The sequence below is a fragment of the Phyllopteryx taeniolatus genome, chromosome 14, assembly GCF_024500385.1.
Source record: "Phyllopteryx taeniolatus isolate TA_2022b chromosome 14, UOR_Ptae_1.2, whole genome shotgun sequence".
NCBI classification, from domain to species: Eukaryota; Metazoa; Chordata; class Actinopteri; order Syngnathiformes; family Syngnathidae; genus Phyllopteryx; species Phyllopteryx taeniolatus.
Window position 1 is genome coordinate 13193848 of NC_084515.1, and position 21198 is coordinate 13215045.

General features: G+C 41.1%; 1 protein-coding gene across 1 annotated transcript in view; it reads left to right on the top strand.

Moving 5' to 3' along the window:
- The window catches only part of insra (insulin receptor a), a 60379-nt gene that overhangs the window by 22505 nt on the left and 16676 nt on the right, over nucleotides 1-21198 (top strand). Inside the window, exons 3-5 of the mRNA XM_061798356.1 lie at nucleotides 13646-13982; nucleotides 20737-20876; nucleotides 20984-21128. Coding sequence (XP_061654340.1) covers nucleotides 13646-13982; nucleotides 20737-20876; nucleotides 20984-21128 — 622 coding nt within the window. The remainder of the gene's footprint in view (nucleotides 1-13645; nucleotides 13983-20736; nucleotides 20877-20983; nucleotides 21129-21198) is intronic.

Below are 21198 nucleotides of genomic sequence, written 5' to 3' on the forward strand. Positions count from 1 at the left end.
TGTTTTTGTTTTGTTTTTTAAGAGAAAAGGGAGTTGCCGTTTTGGTCTCGAGTGGATGATCCAACCTATGACTGAACTGAACCAGAGGGACGACCGTCTTTTAGAGGAAGTCCGTTAATAAAAGAGTTATGTTTACATATGTTTGCTCACACTTTAATTCGTCAAGAGACTGTTTATTCGTCAAGAGACTCGGTAGGTGCTGCTGTTTTGGTTATTAACAAATGGGTTCAGCAGTGAGCTCATTAATGTCTGCGTGGGAACGATAGTGTCTAGGAACTGTGGTATTTCCAGTTAATACCCTTTTTTTCCCTGATGGGAAAAATAACGTGATTATTTTTCTTCTAGATGATGGACTTGGTGGGTAATCGGCGCACAGCATCTAGACTGTTTAAGGGAAATACAGCATGTAGAAATGTTTTAAAAGACTTAAGCATGAACGATGTGTTTCCTTCTCGGGAAACTGATTGGTTGTTCCACTGACGATCTGGCTGGAATCAAGCGTAAGTGTACATGCAAGTGCTGAGTAAGTAAAACCCACCGAACTGAATCAGTACATTTGAGAGTCTTAAAGTGCTTGTGGAAAAGTCTTGGTCTCACACGCTTAGTTGTGCAGTGATGTATTCTGCTAGCCCCAATCCCCCGGCATACAAACACACACACACACACACATAGAACAAGTGTTTCCCTCTGAGCTGACTTCACCGCTCTGGCACTCGCCAGAAGCTGCACCCTGCGAACCCTTCACTGTGCAGCTCCTGGAGCCAGTCCCATGGAATCCCAAACATTTCAGGCATCCAGCTCAAGCCGGGCAGACAGGCGTTTTTTTTTTTCACCCGGCGTGCACTCGCCACAGCCTTCTGATCTGTCCGGAAGTTTTCCTCTTGAGTCGTTCTTTGATCCAGATTGGTTTGCACCTTTGGATTGTAAATGACATCTGGAGCATTTGGAGGAAAAATGAACAGTGAGTTTAGATGTTCCAGCATATGAAATTTTTATATCAAGTACAGTTGACATAAATTAGCTGAATTTTGACATTTGACAATTTCTTGGACTGAACTGTTTTATACAGGGAGTCACAAAGGATGTTTTATGCCGTAAATTAAATAAGACGAAGGCTTTTGCTGTCATGTTTTTTGCCTTCAAGACGAGTCAGTCGATCTTGACTTTGTTTTAATGAACCAAGTGGCGACAACCTTTGGTAATTGTACCTTTTTGTGTGCATTTTTGTGACAACACAGTGAAATTGTGTTTTTACATTACATTTTCATAGCAATACAGACCATCAAGGCAAAAGCCAGTCTGCATTTACTTTGTTTTAATGAACCACGATGTGCCGACTACCTTGGATAATGGTACCTTTTTAGGTGCGTTTTCATGATAAAGACATCATGAAAATTTGTTTACATTACATGTTCATGTTCATACAGACTGTCAAGGCCCTTTACTTAGTTTTATTGAACCAAGTGGCGACAATTTAGGATTGTGGTACCTTTCGGCTAGATTTTCATCTTCTGATAGACCTATTTAGACAAGAGCCAATTGGTCTTAACATTGTTTTAATGATCCGATTTTGGATAATGATACCTTTCGGGTCGATTTTCATGGTCATATAGACTGCCAAGACATGAGCCGTTCGTACTTTACTTTGTTTTAATGAACCAAGTGCTGAAACCTTGGATAGTAGTACATTTTCTTGGGCATTTTCTTTGGATTATACTGCCATTTGAGTAGATTTTCATATAGGCCAGTCAGTCTTCACATTGTTTTAATGAACCAAGTGCAGACAACTTTGGATAGTGTTATGTTTTGCGTACATTTTCATGGCCATATAGACTGTCAAGCTAAGGAACGATTGCCCTATGTTTAATGAACCAAGGGCTGTTTTATTTTTCCGGTTTCTCTCTTTTTTTTAATTCGCGTTTAAAGTGGAACTGATCTCTTAGGCCTTCCAAAACAATAGAATATATGGTAATACACTTTTTATTTTTTAAATCCATTTCATTCATAAACCTGCTTGTACCCTGTAGCTTTTTTAAAATATATTTGTGTGTACACAACACTCGCTAAGTCAACATTTAGTTTAAAATTGCTTAGTCTTTCAATGTTTTCGATTAACAGGGAGGCCCGGAAGGAAGCGAAGACTCACAGGTCATCTCATGCGTCATTTGCCTGTCGAGCAGGGGGCCTAATTGCCTATCATCATTGAGCGTGTTTATCATTTCTATTCCAGTCACGGACAAACTGGATAGCCTGCTTTCAGGAGAACGTTCAAAACAAAAAGTGCCGTTCCTCCTCCTCCCCGTGTTGTTTTTCTGTTCTCCATCAGTGGAGAGCAGGGCTCGCTAATGAAATTGTTTACCTGTTGTCGCCCCCGTGGGCTCAGCTGAAGGCCGCCGCCTCTGCTGCTGATTCAGAACACGCCACAAGCGAGGTGTACCAGGACGAACAAAACCAGTACATGCTTCTCATTAGCAATAATCACGTTACGTTTTTTTTTTTTCTTTGTTTTGTTTTTCCTGAACGTGCTCAACTCAATTAGCCGAGCACATTCTTGGCACGTTTGTTCAGTCTTATTGTGAATGGTTTGAATACTTGGAAGTGAAGTGTCACCAATGATCTTTTTGACTGGCTATTTGTTGATAAACCTCCATCACGTTTAAAGGATGAGTTGCAACTCAACATTTTCTTGATTTAAAAAAACAAAAACAAAACTTGGTTTATAAAAAAAAAATAGTTAAATACAGCACTTCAACATGAAGAAAGTAGTTTTATTTTTTATTTTTTGGGGGCAAATGTACTAAAAACCCAAAACGAAGAAATCACACAGTCTTTGCTCAATACTTATTATTGCTGTACCTCTCAATTAGTCTCTCTTTTGTGCTTCACAATACCGGCAGGTCTTTCATGTTGTCGTTATGGGGTGTTGTAATTAAAATTGAGGGGAAATTTTGGGCGGAAAAGACAAAACAAAATGTGGAAAAAGTGAAGCCCTGGGAATACTTTCTGGGTGAACTGTACATTATTGATATTTCCATTACAACGCAAATACTGTATGTAATGTAACCTGGTTGAACACAGTGTTGTAGTAGCTCCATACGTGCAAATGCCAAGACAACGCTGTGGTCCTCCATTGGTTATTTTCTGTTTTGTTATGTTGTGTTTTTACTCATCACTGTTGGCCTCAGACTACACATCCCCCATGCATTTTGGCTAGATTTATACTGCATGGTTCCAATGACCCAATTTTCCCAATGTATTTATTTATTTTTGTGTTAATTGGCACCATTGGGTTATGCATCATGTTGTTGTTTTTTTATATAGCAACGTAAATAGAAAACAGTCCCTAGAATCGGACATCCGCGGATAGGGATCAGGCCTCTTCCAAAAAATGTGAATTGAAGAACCCAATACATACGTATATAGTGTATCTGCTAGCGAGACGGCAGCATAAATACACGGATCGGATATACCCCGCCAATGCGAGCTTGACATCATCGAAATATGCTGGTTGTCGGTACAGTGGAACTCCGCTATTCGCAAGTGACAGGGACTGAGACCAATTGCGAATAGCCACTTTCCACAAATTAGTGAAGGGCTCCTAAAAGTGATTATAGTTGCATATCATAATAGTTTAAGCCATAAACTATACCACAAATTATGATCGCACTTTAGTAGCATTTCAAATGCTTACAAACATTGCTTTTCACTTAAAAATACAGCTTAGAGCTAAGCACACCGATACACAATGTAGGGTACCTGTACATATACGTCAACAATTCATCTGATCACGGTGATGATGACAATGAAGAATTACTGTAGCGGCTTAGTCCAGTGTAAAACAATGAACTTTGGCACATCAAAGCCTGCACTTTGATGGCGCCAACGCCTATTTGGCGTCCAGTGCTGGTGGGAGTCCACTGCTTCTTCGACTGATTTAGAAGAAGAAGAAGAATCACCTTTTATTGTCATCAACATGCATGCACACAAAATTAGTTCTCTGCATTTTACCCATCACAGTAAACGCATACATATGTTAGTTGAACACACTGGAACAGGGGGCAGCTGAAGCGCCTGGGGAACATTTCAGGGTTTCAGTGTCTTGCTCAAGGACACCACAGCCGTGTGTCCGGGGGATGTTGGTGGATGGTCCAGTCGGGGTCTTGAACCTAAGTGGCAGTCGATGATCTTAACCATTGGGCCCACGGCTGCCCGTTAGCGCTAGAATGGTTAGCACTTCGGTGTTTCGTAAATAGATTTAGTGATGTGCTTTTAAAGCTGTTTTTAGTCCTAGTTTGGTGAAACTGTCGTGTCAGAACTTCTGCCTGCACACACACAACAGTCGTCTGGCTCCCGCTGTGGAAGTTGGGTTTAGCGAAATTTTGATTGAGTGGACAAATAGTTTGTTTTTTTGGCGTGGTTGTGGAAAACAGTTACCATTCACTGTCTCCATTAAAGAGACGCTACTACTGTTACACGATGTAGCAGTAGCCAAAAAGTACCGGGGTACCTCGCTGGTGATAATGATAATATACCACATTTTGAAAGTAGTGGTTTAAGACAAAATAAATGTGGCAACAGCGCTCTCCAACTTAAGTGTCTAAAGTTGGTGGTGGCTTTTTCAGTGTCTGTGCAAGATTGAGAAATACAGAGAGACAAGGCTACAAACTCACGCACCAGACGCACATAGTGTCATCTGGAATTATTTTGCTTACATGGCCGACAGCCAGGGCAAGGCCTGTCTGCAAGGCAAAGCTATCCGTAGGGAGCTATGCTGACTATATATATAATATACACACACACTGTGTGTGTGTGTGTGTGTGTGTATATGTACGTGTATATATATATATATATATATATATGTGTATTATTATGCTGGGGTCCACTGTATATACACCCATGTCATGGCATGAATAAACACTTAAAGAAATACCTCCATTAATCTAAACTGCTGCAAAAATGCAGAAAATTAACTAGGGTCCTAATATGCTAAGGACTAGGGAATACAAAATAGTCAAAATATGGCATATATGGGGATTATATCTGATTTTTTATTTTTTTTTTTTTTAAACAAGCAATTACCGACAACCTTGGATGGCTTCTTTCAGGCACCGTTTTGTCTCAGAACTCTTTTCTATTATTATTCACATATAGACTAATGTGTTCATATCAACCGGCGGAAATGACTGAAGCTACTGTAATATTGGTCCACAGCCACAACTCATCAGTAAAACTAACACATCAGTAATGGACAACCCTTAGAACTGCCACGAATAGTGAAGAAGATGTACACAAAAGTCCAGTTACAGCATAGATTTCCTGCAGATCTGCAATGTTTATCATGGGAGATGTTTGTGGCTCACAGTTCAAAAGTCGGCCAATGCGTTAAAAACGGTGATCGTTCAATTTGAACAAAATTATGTGGTGCTCAAGTTGACTTCCTGCTCGGAAAGTGCGGACGACAGTCAGCGTTTTATTTGTCCGTTCTTGGCTTTGTTTCTTCTGAGTTTTTGGAGAGAGAGAAAAAAAGAAGAAACTAAATGCTGCCCTTGTCATTGCAATGGAATTTTAATTACCATCCAGCGTGCTGCCACTCACTCCGTTTTGCATTTTCTGCCCTCTCGATATGAACTTAACCCATGAGGTCTGAATAAGTGGTTGTTTCATGCCAGATACAAAAGGACACCGCAGGATGATTTCAGGCCTGATGGTGGTTCTTCTGGTTGGAACAAAAGCTCTTAGGTGTGTAGGCAGACTGAAAGCGAGAGTCAGCCCCATTTGGAACACCAAGTCCATCATGCAAACAAATTGCAGCCTTGTTAACTTTGCTGGACAGGAACCAGACCTTATACTATTTGCATAACATTAGCAACAGGCTAACACACTATTATTTTGGATATACGAGGTTTATGATGGAGTAACATAACCCCAAATATTTATGTCAATCAGAACGCGCCTTAGTCCATTATTAACCTGTGCTAACATATTGGTAAAATCATAATGACAGTAAATATTTCTGCAAATAACACTTGTAAAACCATAAATATTGCAGTAACTGAGCATTCCACATGACCACAAACAGTGCCATGAAAAAGTATTGGCCCCCGTTCTCAAATTCTCATATTTTTGCATAGTTGTACTGTATTCTTATGCAAACTACTTTATTCAAAAACGGAGACTCACACTGGCTGATCCACTTGCAGCCGTTTATTGAGCAGTACAAAGAGTCAGGTTCCCAAAGACGAAATGTTAAACTCTCGCAAGCAGCTATAGTGAGCTTGAGGCTCACGGGAAACTAACGTGTTCTGTTCCTGACATTACTAGGCCACGACACATTTAAAGTCAGCCTTAAGATTTAATGGCACTCTAGTTGGTTTTCCCCTTTTGCTGCAGTTCAGTGTCAAGTGTGAAAAGACACCAAACACACACTGGTGCCGAACAATTCAACCAGTTTGCTCCAACCTGCAAATGAAAGCATTCATTTTGACCCTAAACGGCTCTGCCTTTTTTATTCTGTGATGGAGCGCAACATAAGCACGGCAGTTAACGTGTTGTGCCAATGTGTTAATAATATACGCCTACCGCACTCAAATATCATTATGATGGTGTAACTACATAAACAGATTAAACAGCAGCATGAACGGACACGTTTGGTTTAGCATGTTAGCAGTTGGCACCCGTGTAGATATCTGATAGCGGCGCATCTTCGAAAGATGATAATGTGTTGGAGTCGTGCTTTTAAAGTGCGTTCTGCTCTTTGCTGTTGTGTTGTAGTCTTCTAGATCGGGGTTTCTAAAACTTTTTGGATCCACTTTTTGGGATGTCTCGTGGTGGTCTTCGCTGAGAAAAGAAATAGTGCTCGCGGCAAGGCCCATCATCATAAAGAATTGTGGGGATTATTTGGAGATTAGCATTTTTTAAAGAAAGAATGTCCTCACACTGCCAGCAACATCAAAGATAGCTTGGGGGAGGCCCCCCTCTCAAAGGCCCCTTACAGGTTTCGACCCTGAAATTTTTTCACTGTTGTTCAAAAGAGCCACTCGCATCGTTTTGAGGCCCTTGGCTGCCCGTTTGTCCCGTCTTAGTTGTAGTCTACTACTCCAAAACAGAACATTACACATTTCGAGCAAAATGCAAGTAAACCGCTGCTGTTTATTTATTTTCAAATTCATTCAAAGCTACAGTTGACTGATTCATCAAACATTAAACCACAGTTATTGATACTATTTCTCTTATGTCAATCACGCTTGTCTTTCGTCACTAACAACCAATAAAAAACATTGTAACATTTTATAGCAATAATAGTATAACAAACAAAGATCGGCTGCACAAGTTTACATTTATTTTCGATTATCTCTAATCCACACAGGGTTAAAATTCTATGTCGTGGCTCAATACACTCACATAAATCTTTTATATTAGTGGTGCTGAAGCTTCTAAAAGACATAATCAACTCATTGTTTGTGATGGAGATAGACTGCGCCAGTAGTTTCTCGTTTGGATTTGTTTAGCAATACTCACGGGATTGTCCGCAGCTCAGAACAGTTCCGTTCCTGCAGCGGCGACGTAACCCCAATTTGTACACAAATGGGAATGCGCCCTAGTCTATCACTAACCTACTTTAAAGCAATAATAAAATCCATATTTACCGCAAATATTTGTATAAAAATCACTTTTAGACATTCACATAACAATACAATGACAAACAGCAGGACTTCTTATGCCACGTGACCACATTTTCTCACGCCACCCAGCAAACTAATGCAGTAAGCCCCGATTGTAACTTCGAAACCTGGTATGTTGCGACCAGTGTAAAATGTAAACTTGTTTTTGTGTTTCAATCCAAAAATAATACAGTACAGAATATTGTATGTGGAGCCTCAAAACCCGACACAGGGTCGCAGTTTTTCCATGGCAACGTGCAATATTTAATTGGTTGGTCTGCAGCGAAGTATCACTGGCTAATTTGTTGTTGTTGTTGTTGTTGTTGTCGTGGTCCACTTCTGTCGCTTTCGGTTCTGTCGCTCGGTGCGCAGCATGCGCAACGTATTTATTTAAGTATGCTTAAATATTTACAAATAAATTCCAAACGGTCATTCCCCAAAAAGGATAAACATTAGCAGCAGCAATCAAGCGGATTAACTCATTTACAAGTCAGAGTAGGTGTCAGAAACCTTAGTTAAGTTTACAAAGTGGCTAATGGGTTGCGGACGTGAAGTGATGCGAACCGGTTTACCACCTGAGGCATTGTTGACTTATCTCAAGTTAGGACCTATAAGAAATTTTAGAATCCGCCTCAGAACAATGGAGTCAGAGGCCTTTTTTTTAAGGAGCATTTTTAGCTTTTCTCTCTCTCTCTCTCCCTCTCTCTCTCTCTCTCTCTGAGATGGTAAATAGCATGTGAAGCATGGAGTAGGGTTCACTTCTCTTTTATAACTTTTTTCGGAGAACTTTCCCCACTCTTGCTCTCATGCTGAGCAGCTGTCATCTGAGAGGGGCCTAAAAGGGTTAAAAGCTGGGGGCCTGTCTTCCTCAGAGATGGGGAGAGGCCATTCGAATGGCTAGCCTCCGCAGCTAGCCAACACATTGGCTCAGGCCGAGGGCGGATCTTCTGCAGCCGCGAGGCTCCGGCGTGGAGCTCTCTTGGAGGATCGGGAGTCAGCCACATGCCATGGAGTTCAGTGTGTGTGCACATTTTTGTTGAAGGCAAAGTTGAAGGACTGGTTTGGGAACAAACTTTGGGGGCGTCGCAACAAAAGGTATGTTTCTGATGCCAAGGACCCCCCACCCTTGTGTTAAGTCACTGAGGCTGGTTGAGCGACTTGGGTAAAAGCAGTTAGATCATTTGTTTTCCTCTTCACACGGTGCTTCCCAAACCCCTCCTCACGTTCTCCCCTTTTGCTGCCATTCTCATGTTGCTGTAGCCCCCCCACCTCCCAAACACACAATACACACACACACACACACACAGGCTTCCTTCAGAAGTGGTGAAAGGACATCGGGAGGGGGTGTGTCAATGTTAAATAGGACGTTAGAGCACTGAACCCCAACCTTTTTTTCCCCATCAGATCAGATACAAACATGGGAATGAGCACACCTTTTTCAAAATACCAGCGTACCCAGAGAAAACCCATCAATGCACGGGGAGAACATGCAAACTCCACGCAGGAAGGTCCAAGCCAAGATTCGAACCCCAAACCTCAGAACTGTGAGGCAGATGTGCTAACCACTAGGGTGCCATGCTGTCCTCTGCAGGTTCAAACACATTAAACTGCAGCGATACACGGATAGTGATCAAGATCAACTAATCGACTAATTGATGCTCCTCACAAAAATGTATAATTGCCTATATTAACACTTTAAACCATAAATATATAGTCAGGTCCATAAATATTGGGACAGGGACAAAATTCTCATCTTTTTGGCTCCAAACGAACAAGATGCGCTTTAACTTTCAGCTTTAATGTGCATCCAAATCAGGTAATTGGTGTAGGAATTTAGAACAGTTTAGATATATGCCTCCCAAAAGTAACGGGACAAATTAAAAATCATAAATCAAACTTTGCAATTACAGTCTGAAGTGTAGAACGCATAGACATCACCTCACCCGACGCTGGATTTCATTTATGGGGATGCTCTGCCAGGCCTGTACTGCAACTGTCTTCAGTCTCTGGCCCCATCTTGTGCCTCTCAACTTGACATGCAAAAAAAAAAAAAAAAAAAACACCACGCCCCCACAGAAAGGCAACCAATTGGAGACAGAAAGCATGACTTATAAGGTATCAATCAATTGTTTTGCACTTGCAGCCACACCCTTGTGCAGACCTGTTGCATTACTCAATGCTATCAGTTTGAAGTTAAATTTTTTACAAGCCCGCAATTGCGTGACAAATGATTGGCACCTCCTAAGTCACAGCTTATGTCTCTAATTGGTTGTTTTTACTCAGGCACTGCTTTGTTGTATAACAAATTAAAGGCACAAGATGGGGCCAGACATGGATGTTTTTTTCACAGATCCTATTTATCATGTACTATTATCAAGTCATAATGACTTTTTCAACAAATATTACAAAAAGTGTTTTTAAATTTTTTTTAATTGCAAACCCCTTTAAGCGAATAGCTGAAGATAGCTTCCACAGGGGGAAAAAAAAAAAAGTGAATAGGTGAATTCATGAGTAACAAACCATGAAGAGGCAGGTGGTTCACTGTAATTAACAAAAAAAAAAAAAAAGGTACCAAACAATCAAAGACCCTATACTATTCTGCGACCCGGTTGTCCAGGACCCCTGCGTGAGAGGCTCGACGACATGACGCTAATGCGACCAAGCACATTTGGATCACAGCTCTTGAAAGTCAACAACAGAAATGTCATTACAAAGAACAAGCGATTATCAAGCGCAATGAGTCTAATGCTACTCAACAGTATTTAGTTTTTGGGCTTCATCAGCCGTGACCCGTAAAAGAAGCGCACCCTTGGATCTTTACAGTTATTGCGACACCCAAACAAACCCACCACCCCACTGCTTATTCCAAACCCTGAGTGGAGGTGGTGTATTTTATTTTATTTTTTTGTAAAGATTTATTTATTGATATCAAAATAGTGTACGTACATCAATCCCATGAATCGTCTCTCTCTTTTTGTAAACAAGACAGAAAACAAAGCATCATGGAAATCTTATACATAAAAATACACGAAATGAAGCGAGAGAAGAATAATACAAAACATTTATCCCTCAAAAAAAAAAACCTACCCCAGAGAGGTATACCACACAGCCCCCAATGCATAATAGCTGTACCACAACACCATTAGGCCCTGTTAAATAATGAGAAGCTACGTTACCCAAGAGGTGATATTGATGGTAGAACATCGAGAACATTTCTCCAGATTTTTTTTCAAAGAATGCAGGTTTTCTCCTAATCTCATACACTATCTTTTCTGGCGTACAATAAGAAGAGCGTTCATGCAACCAGTGACTTTTCAGATTGCCAATTATTATTAGTATTATCTTTTTCACAGCAGTGCTGGCGAGCAGCAAAATAATTTTATTTTTTTAGGTAAAAAGTTCACATTGAGCAGAATAACATCGCCTAATAACTAAATCCTAGGATCATAATGTACGTCAAAATCAATCAATCAACACTGTAGATACAATAAAATCAAGACAGATTGCATTTGACTCAACAGATTTTGTCCATCAGTATCTCCATAAATGCAACCTAAATATGTCTCCCATTTATGTTTAGAAAATAGCACGCTATAAATTGGCTGATTACAGTTCAATATGTTATATATGGAAGAAGTTAGTCCTTTGGTAGCGGTGACAAACCTGCTAAACATATAAACATATGAACTTCGCAATAGAAGGGTAATGTGTTGAATTTTTTTCGAATCCAATCCCTAATTTTGAAAAAAATAAATATATATATATATATATATATATATATATATATAATAGTTTGTGATTTTGTAATTTAAAATTAGCTGAGAGCTGTTGAGAGGGCGGTGTATTTTATTTTGGGCAGGCCCTGTTAACCTCAAGAACCTATCGTCCTTATCCTCACATATACACTTGGACAACAACACACACAAGAGGAGGTGCCTTCACACCTGATCTGATGTTAAATCAGAATCATCTTTATTTGCCAATATGTCCAAAAAACACAGAAGGAATTTGTCTCCGGTAGTTGGAGCCGCTCTCGTACAACAGACAAATAACAGATAAATAACAGGCTTATTATTACAAACAGGCACTGATGGTGTAGCGGTACACTCGCCTGACTTTGGTGCGGGCAGCGTGGTTTCAGTTCCCACTCGGTGACGGTGTGAATGTGAGTGCGAATGGTTGTCCGTGTCTATATGTGCCCTGCGACTGACCGGCGACCAGTTCAGGGTGTAGTCCGCCTTTCGCCCGAAGTTAGCTGGGATAAGTTCCAGCGTCCCGCGACCCTAACCAGGATAAGCGGTGTTGAAAATGGATGGATATTACAAACACTCATATTGTAGACACATGTATAAACAGCCACCTTACTCCTTTCTATCGGTCCTTCAAAGTCCAAGAAACTTCACCGGCCTCGTATGTTTAACATCTATTCGACTCCGTTTCCGTGGTTACAAGGATCACTGTGTTAGTGTTAATAAATATGCATTTTTTGTTGTTGTTTTTTTCTTTTTTTTTTTTTTTTTTTTTGCTCTTGAGTTACCCGCTACACAGAGTTTCACATTACAAAAGTGTCTCGCTTGCAAAAGACGCCAACCGTCGCTCGTATTTACTTCCCACCAGTCGAATAGAGCCCTTCCTCATTCGTGTTTGTCTGGTGTCGAGAGAGTGTCGGACCCCCCGCGCCACCTCGCTGTTTGTACACAATAACGCTTGTTAGCCGACTGCAAGATGATCCCCTCGGCTGCTGACTGGCTCAGTGAGGGATTTCTCTTTGGCCGATGAGCATGTTTCTGTTGCAATAAATCTATATAAACCCCAAACCCCTTAATTTCTCCCGGGCCTGTACATTCTACATTGCAAGAAGGGTTTAGTTAAGGCCTTTTTTTCTTGGAAGGTGCAGAGGCAGCATGGTGACGAAGCAGTTGTGAGGTCCGGGGTTCAAATCATGGCTCTGGGCGTCCTGTGTTGCATTTGCATGTTGTCCCTGTACTTGCGTAGGTTTTCTACATCTATGTCGGCTTCCTCCCGAATCACTCTTAACATGCCCCACACCACTGGAAATCACTAAAGATGATCATTAAGCCAGAAAAATCCTCAATTTAGGCCCGGTAATTGGTATGTGTGTACCCTGCTTGAGTTAGTTTGTTCCCATTTTTTTTGCCATAGCAAATAAATAGGAAAATAGAAATAAACTGGGCAGAATGTCAGAATAGTGGTTAGCAGTGCACATCTGCCTCACAGTCTAGAGGGTTTGGTTTCGAATCTCTGCTCCAGCCTTCCTGTGTGGAGTTTGCAGGTTCTCCCCGTGCTTGCATGGGTTTTCTTCTGGTACTCCAGTTTCCTTCCACATTTCAAAAGCATGCATGTTAAATTCATTGAAGACTCTAAATCAGGGGTCACCAACATGATGCCCGCAGGTACCAGTTTTCCCCCCAAGGACCATCCTGTGAGCCTGTTCTAACGATTGCTCACCAATGATGGGACATTGTGATTTCCTAGGAATGTTCCAAAAGTCATCATTTCAAAATGTAAACACTGGCAATGTTAACACCTGGGTTCTGTGTGAAAGCTGAACGAAAATCAATTTTATTTTATTTTTTGTCTGCTGGTGAAATGTTTTTCTAGTTTTCTGTGTCTCCCTGTCTTATAGTGTGTTATGGACAGGCCTTTTACGAATAATTAAAAGTTATTCTTTATCTTGTGGAACAATTTTCATGAGTAAAAAATCAGCAATGCTTGAGAGCAATTTTTGAAATAATGCAAGTGAATGGTATTTGCCCTTTAAGTGAACTCATGAATAAACAGAGATAACAGAGCCTTCCATATGACTCCAGGGGTATTTACATTATGAATGATGCATGTTATTTGGCAACCCAGATTAAATCTCCAATGATCAGATCCACCTCTAAAACGCTTTGGGAATGGTTGCTTTCGAGTCACGGCGGACCCCTCTTTACCATCCAGACCCTCTTTTGTCTCCCCCGCAGTGTGTCCTGTCCATTGCAAACACCGCGCCTGCACCCGGGACCAGCAGTGCTGCCACGAGCAGTGCCTCGGCGGTTGCCTGGAGCCCCAGTCGGCCGCACACTGCGTGGCCTGCCGGGGCCTCCGGCTCCGGGGCGGCTGCATGGAGCGCTGCCCTCATGGCTACTACACCTTCAAGGGCTGGCGCTGCGTCTCCTTCGCCTTCTGCCAGGAGCTCCACGACAGGTGCAAGCGGGAGAAGGAGCACAGCAAGAGCCCCGAGTGCCACGAGTACGTCATCCACAACGGCGCCTGCATCCCCGGTTGTCCCTCCGGCTACACCACCGTCAACTCGTCAGCGTAAGTGCACCGCTGCCCTTTCATTTCCCTAAAAAGGCTATAATTTGCTCATGACTTCGCACTCACTTTACACTGAGCCTTAGTAGAAAGAGTCCAATCCATTATGCAGTAATTATTGATTGACACGTTAGAGGAAACTGTATAAACTAGTGAACCCCTGGTATATTATGCAAATTCACATTTTGGCAAAGAAATTCAATATAATTTTGGGGAGGGGGGGCGCTATCCTCCATTATTTCCTGAAAATATTGGCTATTCACTGTTTTTATGCTCTGTCCAAAGCCATAAACAAATAACTTTGGCACCATCTGGTGAACTCTTGGTGTTGTAGTTGGGTTTACTTCTTTGATATAGTCTTTTTTTTCATCAGCATTTGTGATGTCCTGTTTGTGCTAAGAGTGTTATTCAGCCTAGTATGCCAACTAATATTACTGATGAGCCTCATGTGAAGGTGGTTTGTTTTGAGTAAAAATGTAGTTGTTAAAGTAACACGTTGGATGGAACTGTTTAATAGTAGCCTTGTAAAAGCCAGTATTTTCCCATTTTTTTGCCCGTTCATGTGTGGCTATAAACTGCAATGGTGGGAAGAAATCGACCCAGGAGTTTACCCACCTTCAAATGTAGAATCGGCTGTAACAGCGGTGAGACTTGCCTGTGTGCAAGGGAATTACGGAAAATTTCAGGGTCGACTTTGTCAACCTAGTCTGTGTTGACGTTTATTCCAAACGACATGGGGGGTGGAGGGGAAAAGTGGCGAGAGATGCCGGCTTTTAGAGAAGCACGTCAAGTGGGATATTGTCCAAAGTGTGTGCGCTTTCACTCTGCAACACTGCATCCCGCGATCAGATAACTGGATGAACCCAGGTAGTGGTGGGCGATTCTTGTTTTTCCACATAATTTACAAATTATTTTATTTTGCTGTGTATCTGTAGCCAAAGTCAATTGTAGCCAAACCAGCTCCACACAACACTCTTTTTAGGCATTAAATCCTTATTTGAGGACAAAGTCGATGCTGCTGTGCTGCTCTCGCTCTCCGACATTGTTTTGTATGCAATAGAGAACAAAGTTCGTACGCCCACAGGGAGGCTATGACGTATGATGTTACGGAATACATCACCACGTCCCTAGAGTGTACATTTTGCAAAATATTTCGAATTTTTATCCCCCAAAAAATGATATCTGTAATTGTAATGCTAGCTTGCATGTGGTGTGATGGGAGAATGGAGTGTAAGGTACAGTGGTGCCTTGAGATACGAGTGACCAGACCAGCAGCGAATAATCCAGAAATAATTCCGATTTTCCAGCTCTCCATCTGAATTCACTCTTTGTATGTTGTCCTGCAACACAAAATCGTTAGTGATTAGCATGCCACCAGTGTCTGCTTCGGCCGAAGTGTTTTTCCCCTTTGCTCAACTTGACTCGATTTACAGTCTCTGTCACATTTATTTTACCGACTTCCCGCTCTGTACCGAGTATTTGTACATGCGGTGACGTCCCGACAATCTTCTTCGCATCGACCCGCTGACCGCCTCACGGACCTGCACAAGGAACTTGCTTATTTTTGGGCGTGCCTGCCAGCCGATGCGAGCTCCCGGCATTTCTAATCGTTCTTGTCAGGCCGAAGATGAGAAAATGCAGCACGGTGTCTCGCGTTGTAAAATGACAAGTGAGAGATTGACAGCTGTAGACAATTAAGTGTTGTAAAATGTTATGTACTTTATTTTCACTGGGGTAGGTTATTGGCCGATAATTAGCATTTTATGCTGATCGGCTTTAATGTCATAATTCGCCGAATGATCGGCTCCGCAAAAGACATTGACTCCGCGTCGCCATCGTGCACAGTATATTTGAATCCAAAAGCTAGTTTATTTTTAAGCTAGTCGCGTGTCTCTTGACGTAGTAATGTAAACTTCTGACGGCCAATAAAGTTATTAAAAAAATAAAAAAACATCTCGGCAGTGTGGGACAGACAAGACGTAATGCTGGATAAGACTACTAGACAAATTTGCTCGTTCACGATTGCACTATGTCAACTACTGCAAGAAAAATCTTGTAACTTTAGGCTAGTTAGCACAACGTTAGCAATGCAACGTGAACGGAAAGCATGACTGAGGTCATGAAGCACGCGTCGTCATGACACATGGCAAAGAGTGTTAAACGGGAGACTTGTTGGGTCATTGGTATTTTCACAAGGTCGTTATAAATTATAAACTTACATGTCGGAAAGCACCACTCGGCCCACTCCTGTTACTGAGAAGACTGAGGATTGAATGACGTGACGTCACAGCTCCAAGTAGACACCATTCAGCATGTACTCGCACTGTTTTAGGGCCTGGACTCAGAATAAAATGGACAACCAAGAATGTCATCATCTTTGTCTCGTGTTGTAAAATGCTAATTTAATATTTGAAAAAGATATATATTTTTAAAAAATGTTTGGTGGCAAAAATCTGGCCGATTACTGTATTTTAAAAAGGGCTAAAATTGGCCGATTAAATTCTAAAAAAGAATTCCATAGAAATTTTTTTTTCCACTGGAGTTTAAAACCAAATAAACAGGAATATTATGGAGAAGAAAACTCCAAGAAATAAAGCACACTGGGTGGAACAAATATGTGGCATAGCTCCCAAGGAACATAAACATGGATGTGGACAACATTGTGGAGCGAGCACATGTTGATTAAGTCTGCTGGAATCATTGTTAAAGATGCTGTACCATAGTGTAGAAATCATCTTTAATACTGCACAGGTTTCAGGAGGGGATGTTGTTTTGGTTAGCAACAGTGTTACAATTGACTAAGCGGTTTTTGGGGGGATCTCTCTAAACTGTCCTGCCCTACGTAATAGTGTTTGCATTTGGTACATTTTGGAACCCTGTCAATCAATGACCTTTCATCATGTTAGCTGGTAATCTTCTAGTCAGTCACCATGTTTACCTCCACTGAACCCTTCTCGTACTGTCGCATATCAGCACTTTTACCCCTGTCACGGCTCACCTCTCGCCGCCGCTCAGAATAAACTATGCTCAAAGTGCACGTGGCACCGCACAGTGGGAAAAAGGTCAACATTGATTGTGAGTTAAAGATGTTGTTTTTTTTTTTTCACCGATGCTGGAACGCACATTCTTTGCCGCGTTGTTCCTGTCTGGTTGAAGGCTTTTTCAAGTGCCGCAGTTGCTTAGAATCTTTGTTTAGCCGATTTAATCTGCCATTAATCTTCAAGTGACCACAATACATGTCTTTGTTCTCTGCTCATTACGTATTAAGACCACAAAGAGGAGTCACCGCCATGAGTAACATGGCCAATTAGCTTCCACCCAGTCATGGTACAGTCTGTAGCCTCCCAACAATAAATTTTTAAAATTAATCCTCAAAGCCAGTTTCATTTAGCAAAATAATATTTGGCAGGTGTGTCGATCATGATAAGACCCACAAAAAGGCTCAGGAACCTATTCCCGAAGACACAAAGTCAGGCATTTACGTTTGAATTGGCAATTTTATTATGGTACAGTCGGTAGTGCGCCCCCCTACCCCCACCCCCATAAGTTTTGAAAATTCAGGCCCAAAAGCCAGTTTTACTTAGCAAAATGAAATTTGTTAGGCATGTCTACCATGAGTAGACCCACAAAAAAGTCTCAAGAACCCATGCCCAAAAAGACACAGGAAGCTACCCATTCTAGGGCTGGTCGATTAGTCGAAAATTAATCGTGATTTCGATTTTGGCTTCTCATGATCATAAAAACATCATAGTCGAAGAAAATGATAAATATGCCACGGCACCGGTTTGTGTGCAAGTTTCTGCGTTGTAAACGCACCCTGAACGCATCCGGTGTTGCTTGTAGCAAGCGTGTGACGCATGTTCTTCTGCCTTCCCTGAGCGTGCTTTAAGCTGTTTATTGACACCCCAGTTGGAGTTTACTGTAAAACTAAATGCACAACAAAAGGAATTACTCACATTGAATATTTAAATACAAGACGCACATTGTTTTAGAAATCGCCAGATAATGCTATCAGTTAATGGGCTAGCTAGCATTAGCATTGACTCACGGGAGGTATTTAATTTTTGGTATTTACATACAAACGCCTTAGCAACACTCACAAACAGACAATATAACAATACTCACGGGCATATAACAAGTTTAATAAAGTTTTATTGTGACTTCGTTCTACACGCTTGTTTTTGTTTTTTGGGTTTTTTTTTTTGCTTACTGTAAATGCAACTCCATGCATGCATTGAACCACACTGCCCCCAAGAGGCCAAGGCGCATACAGCAGGAACAGCAGATACAGTCATGACTTTGTATAAAAAGACACAAATGCTTTTTGTTACCCCTGACTGTCTGACATGAAATCAGATAACATTTTCATTGTAGGTCAATTAGGATTACCAACATTATTTATATTCGCCAAATGCCAGAATATTAAGAGGATTATTTTTTTTTACAACTGTATATAATAGACAATACAGTCACCCCTGGTGTGCCAATGTTTTTAGCCATGGCTGTATTTATTTATTTATTTATTTATTTATTTTATTTCTATTTTTGTATATATTATTATTTTACTTGTTACTAATTATTTTTTTGGTTCTTCTATTAAGTTATATTTAAAATTGAGTTTTGATATTTAAATAAATACTAAGTTTCAAAATCAATGAATAATCGTGTTCATTAAAAACATATCAAGAACGAATGCCGAAAAAGACACAGTAAGCCGCCATTTTGGGTGACGTTAAATTGCAAAATAAAGTTGTTGTTTTTTTAATTGCTTGTGTGTGGAGCATTATGGTGAAATTTAATAACTCTCCATTAAATAAACTCATAATAACTCCTATTCATAAGCTCCTAATGTCATCAAATGTCCTTTTTTTTAAAAATTGTAAAAAAAAAAAAAAAATAAAAAATAATTAAAACCAATTTTTTTAAGCATGTCCTTCAAAGATAAACTTTTCCCAGAGATTTTGTCAAATTGCTACAAAGTTTGAACCGCGTATATCAGACAATAGAGGTGACACTAAATTGTGAGGAATTTAGGATGTCAGGATAGGTTAGGATTTTTTTAACTGCCCCTGTGCTTTGCCAAACAAAACCATTCTGTCATCATAAAGCCGCCAGACCAAAATACTTAAGCACAAATCACACCAATGACCCCGAGCATAACGCCCATCACTGGTATCTAATCCTCCCTTTAATCACAACCTTAATCACTCTGGGGGGGGGAAGAAACACCCCCGGTGTGTCTGATGAGTGAATCTGCGGTGGTGTACTTTGCAATATTTTTTTTCGTGCTCATCGCCGCCCATTATCAGTGATGGGATTTCGCAGATGGCTTCTCGGGAAATAATTTAATACGGCGGCCATACACAGCTGCGCCTGCATGTCTGTTGTGGGACGAGACGTGTTATGAAAACATTACATAAGACAGGTTGTTCAACCAGAGTTTGTTCAGTCGAAAAGTAAAAATGCCACTGATTTGTGATCATCCACGTATATTCAGTGTTTTTCAAAGGTAGTAAATCTAGTTTAAAAGTCACTAAAAAACACAAAAGATGCGCAAAAAATCCCGAAGAGCAGAAATGTCAGACAAACTAATTTAATGGCAGGAACATTTATTCACTAATGGCCTTGATATTTCTCTCAGGATGTGGAGCAGATACGTGGGCGGAATAGAGAGAATGGCATCGTCGTCGTTACCGTGGCAATCCCAGATGACCTACTTTTGCCCTCTGTTAGCGTAGACGCTAATGTTCTCATTCCGCGCCGTGTTTGTATAAACCTTACCACACGCTAAACGATTAGACAGTGTTTATTGCAAGGTAAACACAGACGGCACGTAGTTGTAATCCTTTATAGGACAAGAAACCATATTTAGTCATTTTGGAGCCAAATAGAATGTAGGTAGCATTTTCTAATCAAGCCAGTTGGTAAAGAAATGTAATGGTAATAATAATACATTTCCGCAACAACATTGTGGGACAATCCCATACCTACTGGAAATAGGAGTTTAAAACAAAATGAAATGAACTTAGGGAGAAATGAAGAGAAACACCTATAATCGAGGTACTGTACACTGGGCAGTAAAAATTAGTCATGTTGCTCCCCTTTAAAACAAAACAAAAAATACTATTATGGAGAAATAACACTGAACAAGGCAGACTGGGAGTGATAAATGAGTCAGGTAGTTCCTCAAAACATAAATATGGATGCACACAACATTGTGATCACATAAGTAGAAAGTGGCGTTTAGAACAAAATTAAAAGGGCTATTAAGAGGAGGAGGTGAAGGAAGTAACTCTAAATGAGGCAGAATGGGCGGACCAAATAAGTTGTATTGCTCTGCAGATCATTAAAATTGATGCACACAACATTGTGGAGAGATCACATATCGACAAAGTGGAGTATAAAACTAATTAAAAAGGACTCTTGTCAAGGAACGCAGAGAAACAACAATAAAAAAAGAACACAAAAGTTGGAGAACATAAAAATGGGCACACACAACATTGTGGGCCGACCACGTCTCGTGGAACGCTAATAAAAGACGCCACCTAAACATAATGTAACAGCTTTAATACTTCTTTACAACATGCGGTAAGACTCCACACTGGAATTCATCTGAGAGACGGTTTACGTGCCTCGTGGGAGCCGCGACAGAGTTCAGTTCAGCTAAATTCATGTCTGTGAGAATTTTAAGGTGGAAAGTTCACATTTTTCTTTGTGGTGTAACACATCAACACCTGTTTGTTTCTTGGCCCTGCAGGCTGAACTGCACGCCGTGCGCCGGGCTGTGCCCCAAGGTGTGCATGGGTCTGAAAACCGTGGACTCGGTCACGGCTGCGCAGGCGCTGAGGGGCTGCACCATCCTCAACGGCAGCCTGGTCATCAACCTGCGCGGAGGAAGTAAGCAGTACCCTTTCAAAAAACACACCATGTTTAAAGTCTGACCGAGCCACATGACAAACTGTTGTTGATTTTATTTATTTATTTATTTGTTTATTTTGCGGCAGCCAACATAGCGGCAGAGCTGGAAGCCAGCCTGGGCCAGCTGGAGGAGATCACCGGCTACCTGACCGTGCGGCGCTCCTACGCCCTGGTTTCCCTTTCCTTTTTTCGCAAGCTGCGCGTCATTCGCGGGGAGGAGACGGAAATCGGGTGAGGGGAGAATTTTTTCCAAGGGACCCCCTCATAATCCGAACACCAATTAAACATACACTACTCAAAA